Raw genomic sequence first — 12,720 nt, 5'->3', positions numbered from 1 at the left:
TAGAGCTAAGTTGTTTCTGTTTCGTAAAACCTAAGACCACCTGTAGTGAAACGATAACACTCAGATTGTTGGAGACATGAGAAAGGATACACATTCACAAAAACAGTTTGTAAGAAGCCTTATTTTTCTTTATGATGTGTTAGCAAGACTAGTCAGTCATATGTTTACATTTCAAACACAGTAAACAGGAAAATTCTGAAGTGTTGAGTCTAAAGTGGTTCTGGCTGAGTAGATTTTCATTCAGTCCACTCTTGGTATCTGTAGCCCTTGTTCACTATTTTAAACTCTTTGTAAGTGTAGTGAGATGCAGGTTATGTTGTTCACAGGGAACTCCACATGTATGCTCTAATTGAATGAAAGAAATAGGCAATCATAATAAAAATATCTGTATTATATCGGCTCAACAAAATCCTCTGTAAGTGTGGTTAACAAGCTTCTGCTGTAAGATTTATGCAATCCTGTGAAGACATGAAGCTTTGATTTTTGTACAAGAACTTTTATAAATAGGTAAAGGAAAAGGGGTTCTAACAGGTAATTATTTATCCAATTAGCAGTACATAGAAAGCTGCCCTCAGTAACAGGGAGGGATATGTATTTTGTTTATCATTGAGAAATATTGCTCAGAGTTTAGTCTTATAACAAAGTACCATTGAATCATGTGTAATTAAGAACAGGAAATATGAAAAGGTAATATTTGCTGAAGTACTTAAAATTCAGCTGTTAAAACAAGAATTTTAGCTTATAATTTCTTAATAATATTTTGGAGTTAAGTACTGTTTTGGACTTACAGGTGTTTGAATTTCCTAAGCGTGGTTAATTTATAATGATAGGTCTGGTTAAGAAGTGGATTCCACTATGCTTACACAATCTTTTAAGGCCTGTAAGCTATAATGGATTTATTTTTTTATTTTTTATTTTTTTTTTCACACAAAACATTTGCAACAGAAGACACTGAAAACATCTGTCTGTGTGAAAGTATTGTTCTCCATCTGGTAAAATTATAGCCCTATGTTTGCCTGATCCTTTAGTCATTCTGCAGACAAATCCCCCATTGACCTGAACAGTGCACGACTGAGCCTTGTGCCAGCCTGTGATGTAAATGAGTTACAGCATATTCTGCACACCTGAACCATCTTTTGGCTCCTTATTGTCATGGAGCTAAATATCCACAGAGCCACTGGTTCAAAGAGTACATGGCATGCACAGTTATGGTAAGCTCATGCAACTATAAAGAATCAACTGTTGCCATAGCTACCACACATTCAATTACATTTAATGATTATTGTAATTCATCAAAGCTCCTGGGTTATTTCAAAGACATAAGTTTTATTCCAGGGGCTGTACACCACTGACTTTAGCCTCTGGGTTGTCCAAGCATTTGCTGATACTGAAGCTGATCTGCAAAGGGTGGGTGCTTTAAAAGATGCTTTCTGATGGTCTGCATACCATGACAAAATGTGTTCTGTCAGTTTTGTGCAAGGGCAGTTTGAAAAGTGGTTTTGCAGGTAGGATAACCTACAAATGTCCTGTTCTTCCCCATGGATATTTTTTTTTTTTTAGGCAGAAGAAAAGGAGTATTTTTTTTTCCAGGATTTACAGATGGTTGGAACAACTGTTAGAACCAGATTGTTGGATACAGAGAAGGCCTCAATGAATGGATGCTCAGTGTGCGCAGGTTTGCTGATGATGTGCTATGCATCCAGCAGCCTGGAATGCATTGGATTACAAGGAATGCACAACTATCATTCTATATGAGATCTTCTCTGCTGCATTTATGGGAGAGCATCCCCTTCAAAATCCCAGTACACACAGTCTCCAGGGTGTGACTGCTGATATGTACAGTGAAGATTACAGACAGACTTCAGAGCTCTCTGTCAGGGCTGGAGGGCAGGAACCATAGATTTCACATACTGCAGTGACAATTTTATTATATGTTTTTCAGCAATGCCATGATTTCACTTTGAAAGAAGTGGCTGGAGTTAGACAGACTTGAACAATTACAGTGATACTGTACTGGTATGGCTTGTACCTACTTGACCAGTCAAAGGTTTCTTGAGTGAAAGCTAATATGGTTGTTATAATTGATTGACATATTTGAGGAAAACCTACACTTTTTATCTGTCTTTCTGTACAAACATAGGTCTGCCTTGACTAATTTCTCTCTTCTCCTCTTACATCAAGTCTTAACCATTCTCTTAGCAGACCTGTTTCTGAGTATTTAGGTTAATTTCGCCAGAGTAACCCATATTCCTCACCAATGCGATGTTGCCATCTCTCTAATTCCTGACATCCTGTTCAGCCACACCTTCTCCTAGGAATAAATATACATTCCCACATGGACACCCACACACTCAATAGGATTAGCTGTCTGATCGAATCCATTCCCTGACCCGCTTTATATCCTCACAAGCTCACTTAAGAGTGAAAATGGAGATGTTTTAAGACTCAAAACTTTCTCTTTCAGGGGTGGGCTTTGTACATTTTCATGAGTCTCGTGTTAATAATTTGAAGTACATCAGGGTACTAACAGGACACAGTGCCCAGTTCTGAATTCTGACTAAATATCTGCTAGAACGGTCACTATAAGAACTGATCTTACCTTGCCTGTCTTTCCTGGTACTGATTTTCAAAAGTCCAAAGGCAAAGTGCCCTTCCTCCTGCAGAATTCACCAGCTGAGCACCCCAGAGCAAACTTGAAAATTCATGCATGGACCAACTGCTTGTATGTGTAGGTGTAGAATGTGAAAAGCTCTACAATGCTAAAATATTTAATAGAGTAAATTGAGTGTGTGTGAGAGCAAGTGTTTTGCTCTGTTTTTGACATCAGGAAAAAAATAGGAAAGAGTCTGATGAGTCTTTGATGGTCTGCAATGTTTGAGACTGAAAATATTTAGAATGACACTTGACACTTACATTATTAGAGAATATACAGTGTTGGCCTTGGCTGTGGTTCTTCTCTTCTTTTTATTTGTGGGGGAGGAGGGGAAGGTGGGTGGAGGAGAGGAATTGTCTTGTTCTGCTATTTGAATTCTGTGGTAGATGAGATTAGATCAAATACAGCTAGAAGGAAAAATATCTATCTATCAGCATCTTAGTCACAGTACAATGAAGAGTAAGCAAAAAGACGCATTTTTCAAATCAATGTAATTTATAGCTGAATGTGCTCCTTTGCAATTAGTGATACCAACACGGTATCATTTGTAGATAGAATAGCAGAAGAGAAACAATCTGACATGTTCTACCAACTACAGTGTGTAATCTGGTAGAGTTTGTTTTTTATTCTTCTAATGGTGTTCTATGTCTTTATAGAAATGTTCTCACCCACACAGCAAGTTAATGATAACCTTGTCTACTAATATCTGAGAACTACTCTTTAAGTAGATATACATCTATGTACTACGGTGATGGACTCATGAAATGGAGATTAAAGAGATGTGGATATAGACAGATTGAAGAGATTAAGACATTTTGCAAGTTAAAAGAATTCTTGTTTAAAACCTCAAGTTAGCCTACTTTGGAATTAGGTCATATCATAAGTGCAGACTGTCTTCCAAATTGTAAATAATGGCGTGCATGTTTGTGTTTGTCAGAGAGAGAAAGAGAGAGAGCATCCAACCAATCCTTCCATTACCAAGGATCCTTGACTTCTGAGTCATGTTATGCTTGGTTTAAAGAGGTTTCTTGTGGCACAATATGAAAAGAGTCGGAAATCCCCTTGCGTGTGAGAGAAGTGCTTGTGCTGTCCAAGCACGAACAGCAGCTGTTTAAAAATGTGTGCTGTGAAGCAGCTTTGAGAGGTCTAGAACAGAAGGTTAAAGAGCCCCTGTGTGTTCAGTGCTCGTTTCAATGTATTTGCTACCACACATAATGATTCTCTGCTGCCCACAATGGAGAGGGCATGGGATGGTCAGGTCATTGCCATGTGCATTGCTGGCCCTGCCACCAGATCACGGTTCATCTAAAATAGCTTCTATACTATGGGAACTTTCTTTGGTACACTGCTGTGGCTCATTTTTACTCACAAAAGGCTCATAGTGGAAACTGGAACTAGTCACTAAAACTGTGACATTCCTGAAGAGGATAGATAAATAGAGATGTATTAGATGAGAGAAGTCCCTGATGCTTTCACCACATAAAGTCTCCAAGACAAGCTTTGCAAACATGTTCTTAAATATGTAATATTGTGCAGTCTGAATTTTATTTGCATAACCAAATAGTCAAGGTGGAAGTTGTAAAACATCAAAATACAAATTAAATTTAAAAAACAAATAACAAGACTCCAATTTACAGGATGATAACTAGTGCCAGAGGAGGTAGGATAAGAGGCATCCTGCTGCACAGAAAGCAGGGTTGTTACTGTGTCATGGCTCTGTAGGGTTTCTGACTCCCCATTTTACATTTATGCTTTTCTGTGTGCATTTATGGTTGATGTGATGGTGGTATCAACGGATTACACATACAGTTTCATCAGAAAACTGCACTGAACCTGTGTTCTTTTCTCCTTTGGACATTTGTCTTTGCTTACACGTTCCTTTTCACCTTTCAACATTTGCATTTGCTTACACATTCTCTTCAGCAGGAGGAAATGTTAGTCCTATCCACTAAAGATGGGGCAATTACATTAAAAACAAACAAACAAACAAAAGAACCCTTAAGTTCTGTGGTCTCCACATACAGAGATGCTTGATTTGTTGACTTGTCAGGGGATTCAACAGAGTGAGTAGAAGCAACCCTAACTAAATCTGACTTCTTTATTCAGTTGCAAGCTCAGAGTCAGACTGCTGACACATCGCTCAACCTGAAGTCTCTTCCAACTCTCTTCAGGACACAATGCTTCCTGATGGTCATGTCACATACATCCCAGGACTGTATTAAGATTCTTTGTCACCACAATAACCCTCTTTTTTATTTTCTCTGAAATGACAGGAAAAAAACAAACAAACAAAAAAACAACAAAAAACATCTCTTTACAAATAAGGCAGCAGCTGCACTCATTGATGTGTGTTACTTTGGTGTAAATTCAAATGAATCACATTTATGGAAGACAGAAGTTTAGCAGGACATGCTGTGTAGGAGCAAACCACATGAAAAACTGGGGGAACTAAAGCAGGAAACTGCAAGCAGTCAAGAGAGGCACTATACTAGTAATTGGAAATAAGTATAAGCTTAAGCTAAAGAAAATAGCAGTAACTGTGTAACTATAGCCATCTGTAACTTGCACTTTTTGTCTTTGAGACAGATTTTGTCTTTGAAAATCTTTTTGTTAATCAGATCACAAATATGTTACTAAAGGAGAATTTTAGTACTGAGCTGTCACACCTGGAGAACTGGCAGCTCACAGAGAGATATCTTGCCTGCTATGAAAAGGGTTTAAAACCTCCAGCCTAGCTGTATTCTTTTCTTTCCTTTTATTTTTTGGAGTGTATAAGTTTAAGTGTCTAAGTGTTTTGGAGTGTCTAAGTCATATCTTTTTTTCCATTTGAAGATTCTTTTTATAGGTGACTCAACTAACAGAGGGATGATGTACTATCTAATAGAAAGAGTGAATGAGACTCTTCAGGAATGGCAAAAGACTCATGATGTTAAATGTTATCATAATATCAATGAGGGGAAAACGTTTATCAGTTACTCCTACTATCCGCAGTTTTGGATGACTGCAAAACAGAGACCAACTTTTGAAAAAGCACTAGAACAACTTCTACAGAGGTACTGTATGAACTCCATTTCTGGCTTGCTTGTGTTTTATTCTCTTCACAAATGTGTTTAACAGATCTTGCAATTAAAGTAACCAAACAATTAAACACAACGTGTGCAGACCGTATTGTGTGGTTGAAAAATAGTAGAAAATGACATCAGGCCTCTGATCAGGGTGCCAGATACAGTTCACTGAAATGCAATGCAATGCAGTTAAAATGTTTGCCATCTGTTTTAAGGCAACATGTGTTGTTTTTTGTTTCTGGATTTCAGATCACGTCCCCTAGAGAACACAGACCAGACGGTATTAATTGTAGGTGGCGTTCAGTGGCTTAATTCCAATCACCTGCAAATTATCCAAAAGGTGTTGAACAGGTAATGTTATGCACTTAGTGTTATTCCAAGTCAATTCTTGATAAAATGAATTATGGTAATGACCAGAATTTTTAAATGCAAACATTTCATTTTTTTTCTCATGGGTGTGCACTTAAATGACTTTGAAAAAAAAAAACGTTTTTTGATGTGTCTGTTAAGTAAAATGTGTGTCCTGTTTGTTTTTTTTTTTTAATTCATTTAATTTGCCAAACAGGGAAAATCTATCAAATATCCTGGTAATTATCAAATCTATAGGGATGGGATTTCACCTCCCGGTGGATGGAATACATTCTTTATCACAGGTAAGCTAAGTATATTTAGAGTGAGTGCATTTTCACAGAAGACTTGTCATTTCAGAAAACATTTTTTTCTGTCTGGTCAAAAATGTTACCTCCTCTGCTGAGCAAGCTTACAGTGGATCAAAGAAAGAATGTTTGCATTTGCTAGTATGGCTTGCTGATGTGGATTCAAACCAATTAGCCTTATTTCATGGATTCCACCGCAATCAGAGTCATTTGAGACACTGTGCTCAGTCAGCTGTCCCAAGAACTAGAACAACCTCCATTAAGTCTGCTGCCAAATTTGAGAAATTGAGTTAGGGCTAGGCACATAGCTCTTTCTACCTTGTCGAGCACAGGCGCTCCCCAGGCTTCTTCTATGATCATTGCCGGATCAGACTCAGTGTTCTAGCTCTCCATAAATGTCTTAACCAACTTACGAAGCCAGAACATTACAAAGCAGCTGGAACACACCAGTGAATCTAGCCTGTTACTTGTATGTTAAGTGGGTGATACAGTGAATTCAAATCATGTCCAAGACCTCTCAGAGTAGCAGATGGTCTCATTTCAATGTCCTGTGTAACTCATTCACTTCAGTATTTTTATTTACAACTTGGTTGATAGGATAGAGAACTCATACAACTTCCTCGCGAGGGGTAGTGGAGAGGCAGGTGCCCTATTCTCTGTTATCACCAGTGATAGGACCCGCGGGAATGGTGTTAAGCTGAGGCAGGGGAAGTTTAGGCTGGACATCAGGAAGAGGTTCTTTACTGAGAGGGTGGTTGCACACTGGAACAGGCTCCCCAGGGACGTAGTCACTGCACCAAGCCTGTCTGAATTTAAGAAGCGATTGGACTGTGCACTTAGTCACATGGTCTAAACGTTTGGGTAGACCTGTGCGGTGCCAGGAGTTGGACTTGATGATCCTTATGGGTCCCTTCTAACTCAGGATATTCTGATTCTATGATTCTATTTAAAATGTGTGGAAGAGACAAGTCTGGGAAGCACTGGACAGTAGAAAAGAGTAATGGTGCCTACCAGCATTGCACAACACCCTTTCTAAGCTTTCATAGCTTATGTACAGCAGTCCTATCACACTGAGGACTGGCATTCACCTCTTCTTGCAGTGATAACAGACTGCTTTATTCAGTGTGTGATTTTTGCTGTAGAGACTGCCTTGCCAGATTTTGCCCATTCCCTCTTTCTAGATTAGTTCTATCTGCCAATAGTGTTTACTCAAATTCCTCCTATTGATTTCAACCATTTTCTTACTTTATACCCATGACCAAGTTAGGGTACATTGGGGAAGTGGTTGGAATCAATAGGAAGAAAAGTGGTCATAAGCTCCTCCCATAAATTTCAGCAGAGTTCAGTCCTAGGAGGAAGTAGAACTTTGATCTCAGGTAGGTGAAGCAAGGATAGAAGAATATGAAAGGCTTCTCAGGATTACTTTTATCTGTTTCTCATCCAGTAAATTCCATAAAACTTCACAAATCAACTACAATATGCAACTCTCACTCTTTTCCTTTTCATATCTGAACCATAACCCAAATTGCACCTGCAGTTTGGGTTCTCTGGACTTCTGGATTACACCATCTAACCTCAAAGCCCTTCTGTTTGCAGTGCCAAATTTGCTGCCTTGGCAAATTTATGGCTAACCTTTTTTTCTATTTTTGGCCTTCCTGCAATATCTTGAGAAATAATCTCTTCTTCACTATGACTGTGTCTAAGACACCCATGGCCTTATACTCCTTTTTAAGGAATAGTCTCAGTGGCTTTGATTTGAAGCTGAATTTTCCCTTTACAGGAACAATTTAGCCATTTGTTACACAGACATCTTTATAATACATTTTTTTTCTTTATTTATACCTTTTATTAGCTGAGTATATATTAAAAAGTTTTCCAGTAAGTACATTTTAAACAGCATTGAAATATTCCCATTTAGGAAGCTGTGCAACTACAGAAAAATAATTACAGTTACTGCTAATTTGATTTTTAGTTTAGATCATCTTGAAATCAACCTGATTTTTTTGTGTGTGTGTGTAATTAGGGAAAAATTTGTTGATTTTCTTATGACTTTTTCTGTTCTGCAAAACCTGTTCTAAACAATTTCTGCAAAAATCTACAAAAGTCTTGGAGCAGTAGGTGTTTTTCGAGAGTGTGTTTGTAGTAATTCACATCTAGAATATAACATGATTATCCTATTTAAAATTAAGTTTTGCTATTTATTTCAATGGGAGAATAAAATAACCTTTAAACAGTACTTTTGACAAAACGTTGCAATATTTTATCTGGAACACAGGCAGAAGTGCAAAATTTGTGGAATGAAAATTTGGTTATCCTGGATACAGCAAAAAATTATGGCTATGAAGTTGTTGACACCTTTGTCATCACAATGGGACGTTACAAAGAATTCCTGCGGGGGAAGTGTGGCTGCCATTTCCATGAGGTAAGTTTTTGTATCTTTTTCAGGTATTTAAAAGAGATTTTAATTGCCAGGTGCTTAGAAGCAAAAAAGTATGCAGGTAGGTTCACTATTGCTACTCAGATAATCCTGAACAAAAGTTGTGGAGGCTGCTATACATATATGGTGGCATCTGTCCCTCACTGCCCAAGGACAGGCTAAGCTGGTGTAATGGCATCTCCTTGAAATAAAAACAAGTGTGCTCTTCTGGAAAGGTAACTTTTGTGAAAGGATATTTTACACTTGCCAGGTTCTTACATGATTTGATATCCATTATATATCCCTACCACTTCTGCATGTACTCAGTCTGTCCTTTTATAATAGCTCAGTCTCACAGGTTTTTGTTCTAAGCCCTCCTAACTGAACTGGTTGGCAGACTCCCATCAAATCATAGATACATTTAAAATGGAGCTTAAAATTGAAAGACCAGTCTTATTTCTGTATTCTCATATGTCCAAGAAAGAATTATCTGGTATAATTATGGTGACAGACTATACATATACAGACTATACAAGACTATACATATAGCGACAGACTATACAGACTATAGTGACGGACGAGCATAAGTGGTAAATTACTTGTTGTCATTCACACATGTAGTTCTGATTTCTTTTTTGTCTGATATCTGTCAAGATTGTCTTCTATTTTATAATTGCTGGAGTAAGCAAAACAGGAACATGGTAAAATATATATATATGGCTATTGAGAATGTATTCTTATTCTGTTTGTTTCAAGTTCTGGCTAGGAGTCTTCACAACTTATTACAAATGACAGGAGTCCATGGTTTAGATCAGAAATGAATAAACAAACTCATTATTATGTAGGCACAATATCAGCCTAGAGGCTGCCAAATCAGTGGAAGTAAAGTCTGAAAAACAAGATATTTCAAGTTTTTCTGTCTTCCTTTGAGATGTCTTTTGAGTATGTGATATGTCTTTTTACAGAGAGTGCTCTTCTCTGTCAGGAAAAGAGGGGGCTGTTTTGGTTTTGGACTTTTCATACCTTACATGTAACAAATGAGACACTGCATCTCTGGTCTAGCACAGACATCCCTGAATGAAAACAAATAGTATAATTTCTGATTAGTCAAATAAGCAGGTGTCTTCTGCTGTAGGGCTAGCAACAGTAATTCTGTATGTGGTAGTTATGAAGCGTCAACAAGGTCATCAGAATATTCCTGTGGCTTTCAGCCAAGACCTTCCTAGTACCCATGGCACCAAGCAGTTGGTTTAAACCTCCAGTTACTGGTTTTCTGTTGTGAATGACCAGTCAGTCTGTTGAGAATCTGAGCATTTAATTTATTGCTCTGAAGAATATTACATTACACTCTTTGTGAACCAGGAAAAGCTTTGAGGAATAAAGGGGACACACCTTTCTAGGTGCTTACTTAAAAAATATATTTATTTATGGTAAAAAATAACCCTTCAATGAGAACTGGAGTCACACACTCAGAGATCATCAGTAACACCTTGCTTCAGTTCATTGCTGGATCTAAGCTCATATAAGCCTTCTGGAATCTCTACAGACAAAATCATGTTTAGCACAGTAAGGAATTGTTTGTGATGATATTACTTATCCTTATTCTTATGAATTGAATCCAGGTTGTCTACCAAAAACCTAGGAAACTAGCACAAATTATTCTATTAAAATCTGTTTAGGACCATAAAACTTGAACTGTCATGTTTTTCAAGGAGAACACATTTCCTCTACATGATCAAAAGAGACATGGCAGGTACAAGTTCCTCCACAGAATAGAATAAAAATATAGAATGAAAAGAAATTGTTTCTGAAAAGTTAAAACTGGAAGAAAAAAAAAAAAAAGAATGCAATGAAGGATATCTCCTTGAAACCAAGAGTTAATGAAGTTAATGAAGTTAAAGAGTTAAAGAGTTAATGGTATTTCAAAGGGGCTTTGAGTCAGTAACAAACTACTAGTTGGAAGAAATATCAGGAGTTTGCTTAGTGACTAGAAAAATGACACCAGCAATCTGAAGTACTGCTTAAGAGACAGAACTCCACCATTTCTTATGCAGAAAATCCTAGTTTTTTTTTTTTTTTTATTAGAGCCATCAAAAATTTATAAACAATTTAAAAGACTATCAATCACACAGGTGAAATGATAACACATTTACAGCATGACTTTAGGAATTTGTTTTCTGTCTAAACAAATTACCTCAAATGAGAAAGACTACAAAAATTTTCTGAATTTCTCAAGAACACAATAAAAACCCCTTTGCTTATTTTGCCAAGTCATGCCTATTTTTCTGTAAGACTTACTCTTGGCTAAACCTGTTCCAGGGACTTGGATGTGCACAGGGTTAGCACAGAATCTCTGTAGACCTTCGTGGCTACAAACTTGGGCCATGACACCTGGAACAAGGTAGAAGTACTAATTTTTGCCGTGAAGAAATGTCAGAACAGCTACGATATACTTTCCTTAAAGTTCCACAAGATGCAAAGATCTGATAATAAGGTTTCCTTCATCAGACAACCACAGTATATACTGGAAAACAAAATACACTGTGGCTAATTAAACCTAGTAGTTTAAACCAAACAAACGGAAATTCAGTGGAGATGGTAGTAAATTCAAGCATATATTCCAGAGTGTGTCCTTGTGATTTCTGCCAGCCAAACCCTAGCACAGCCAACCTGACCATCTTCTTGTAGCCTGTGGATTATATTTAATTATCTCAGCTGCAACACACTTAAAACATAATAAAAAAATAATAAATATATGGCTTTGATTTTTCTGCTTAACCATCCCAAACTAAGATAACAATGTAAGGGACAGAACAGTCCATGGGACAATAAATGTGTTCCCAAAAGAGAGGAACAATCAGCTGCAACTGGCCACGACTCGGATCCAGTATGAGGCTGACTGGGGCAGAGCACACCTCTGGGAGCGTTTTCAGACCTGTTGGAGCACGTGTGCTGAACGTGAACCTCACAGCTGGTTTCTACCTCAGGCTCCTCAGCAGCTCATATGTTTTTAGACCACTGCTGGGGCCTCTGTCCTGCTCTGGGACCAAACATAATGGATGTGGTTAGTTAACTGATCCTTTAATCTCCTCTGCACAATGCATTAAAAGGGGTGAACATAGCTCAGTCCAAATGGAGCTGAGAAGGAGAGAAGCCACAGAGCAGATACCTCTGCAATGGATAAATAATTTTGTGGAGTACATGGCTCCCTCCTTTTCACCCAGACAGCAATATTGACCCCCCTTTGTTTCTAGGACCAAGATGTAGGTATACTTCGTGGGTTATTGCTGATTCTTGCCATTTCCACAGAGCTTTTGAGTGAAATGGAGAACTTCAAAGGAAAATATTTCAGATGCTTTGTAGGTGGAAAACAGCCTGGCATGATCAGTTATCAGCATTTTTCATGCACTCTTCCTTCATTTTTCATGAGCTCATGTGCAGATTTGGCCTTGCTTTTCTGCCTGAGGATCTCAGCAGAAAGTACGTGTTTCTGGGGAAGATCAGGGAAGAATTTGGATCATGGAGCTGTTGTTAACGAGGCTTGAGAGGCCAGTGTGCTGAAAGAGGCATGGATGTGCCCAGGAGAATCTATCAGACGCCAAAAAACAGACTTGATCCTTGACAAAAGCAAAAATAAAGTCCTTGACCGCTTTTGATACTTCATTAGTTTTAACAGTTTTGTCATCAGTTTATTTCTGAATCCTGGCAAATGGAGTTTCATCAGGTGCTGAAACAGTTTCTGCTAGGAAAATGGCATTTTGCCTCGAGGATGGAGCCAAGAACGCTATGTAAAAGGCCAAAACTTTTCATGTTTTATGAAACCAGATGACGTGGATTAAACCTACTGCTTTGTACTTTCACTTTCTTTCTCTTTAAAATAGCTTCCTAAACTCCCAGAAGAGAGCACCCCTCTGTAAATGCCATCTGAAT

General features: G+C 37.9%; 1 protein-coding gene across 4 annotated transcripts in view; it reads left to right on the top strand.

Moving 5' to 3' along the window:
• CPED1 (cadherin like and PC-esterase domain containing 1) overlaps window positions 1-12,720 on the top strand; it is a 150,447-nt gene that overhangs the window by 132,587 nt on the left and 5,140 nt on the right. For all 4 annotated transcript variants that reach the window (XM_080590755.1, XM_080590754.1, XM_080590753.1 and 1 more), the window contains 4 exons: window positions 5,486-5,706; window positions 5,968-6,069; window positions 6,284-6,371; window positions 8,650-8,796. In XM_080590755.1, the coding sequence (XP_080446881.1) occupies window positions 5,486-5,706; window positions 5,968-6,069; window positions 6,284-6,371; window positions 8,650-8,796 (558 nt within the window). The remainder of the gene's footprint in view (window positions 1-5,485; window positions 5,707-5,967; window positions 6,070-6,283; window positions 6,372-8,649; window positions 8,797-12,720) is intronic.

Source organism: Anser brachyrhynchus (assembly GCF_964034855.1).
Source record: "Anser brachyrhynchus genome assembly, chromosome: 1".
Lineage (NCBI taxonomy): Eukaryota > Metazoa > Chordata > Aves > Anseriformes > Anatidae > Anser > Anser brachyrhynchus.
This window is presented reverse-complemented; position numbering and strand designations above follow the sequence as displayed.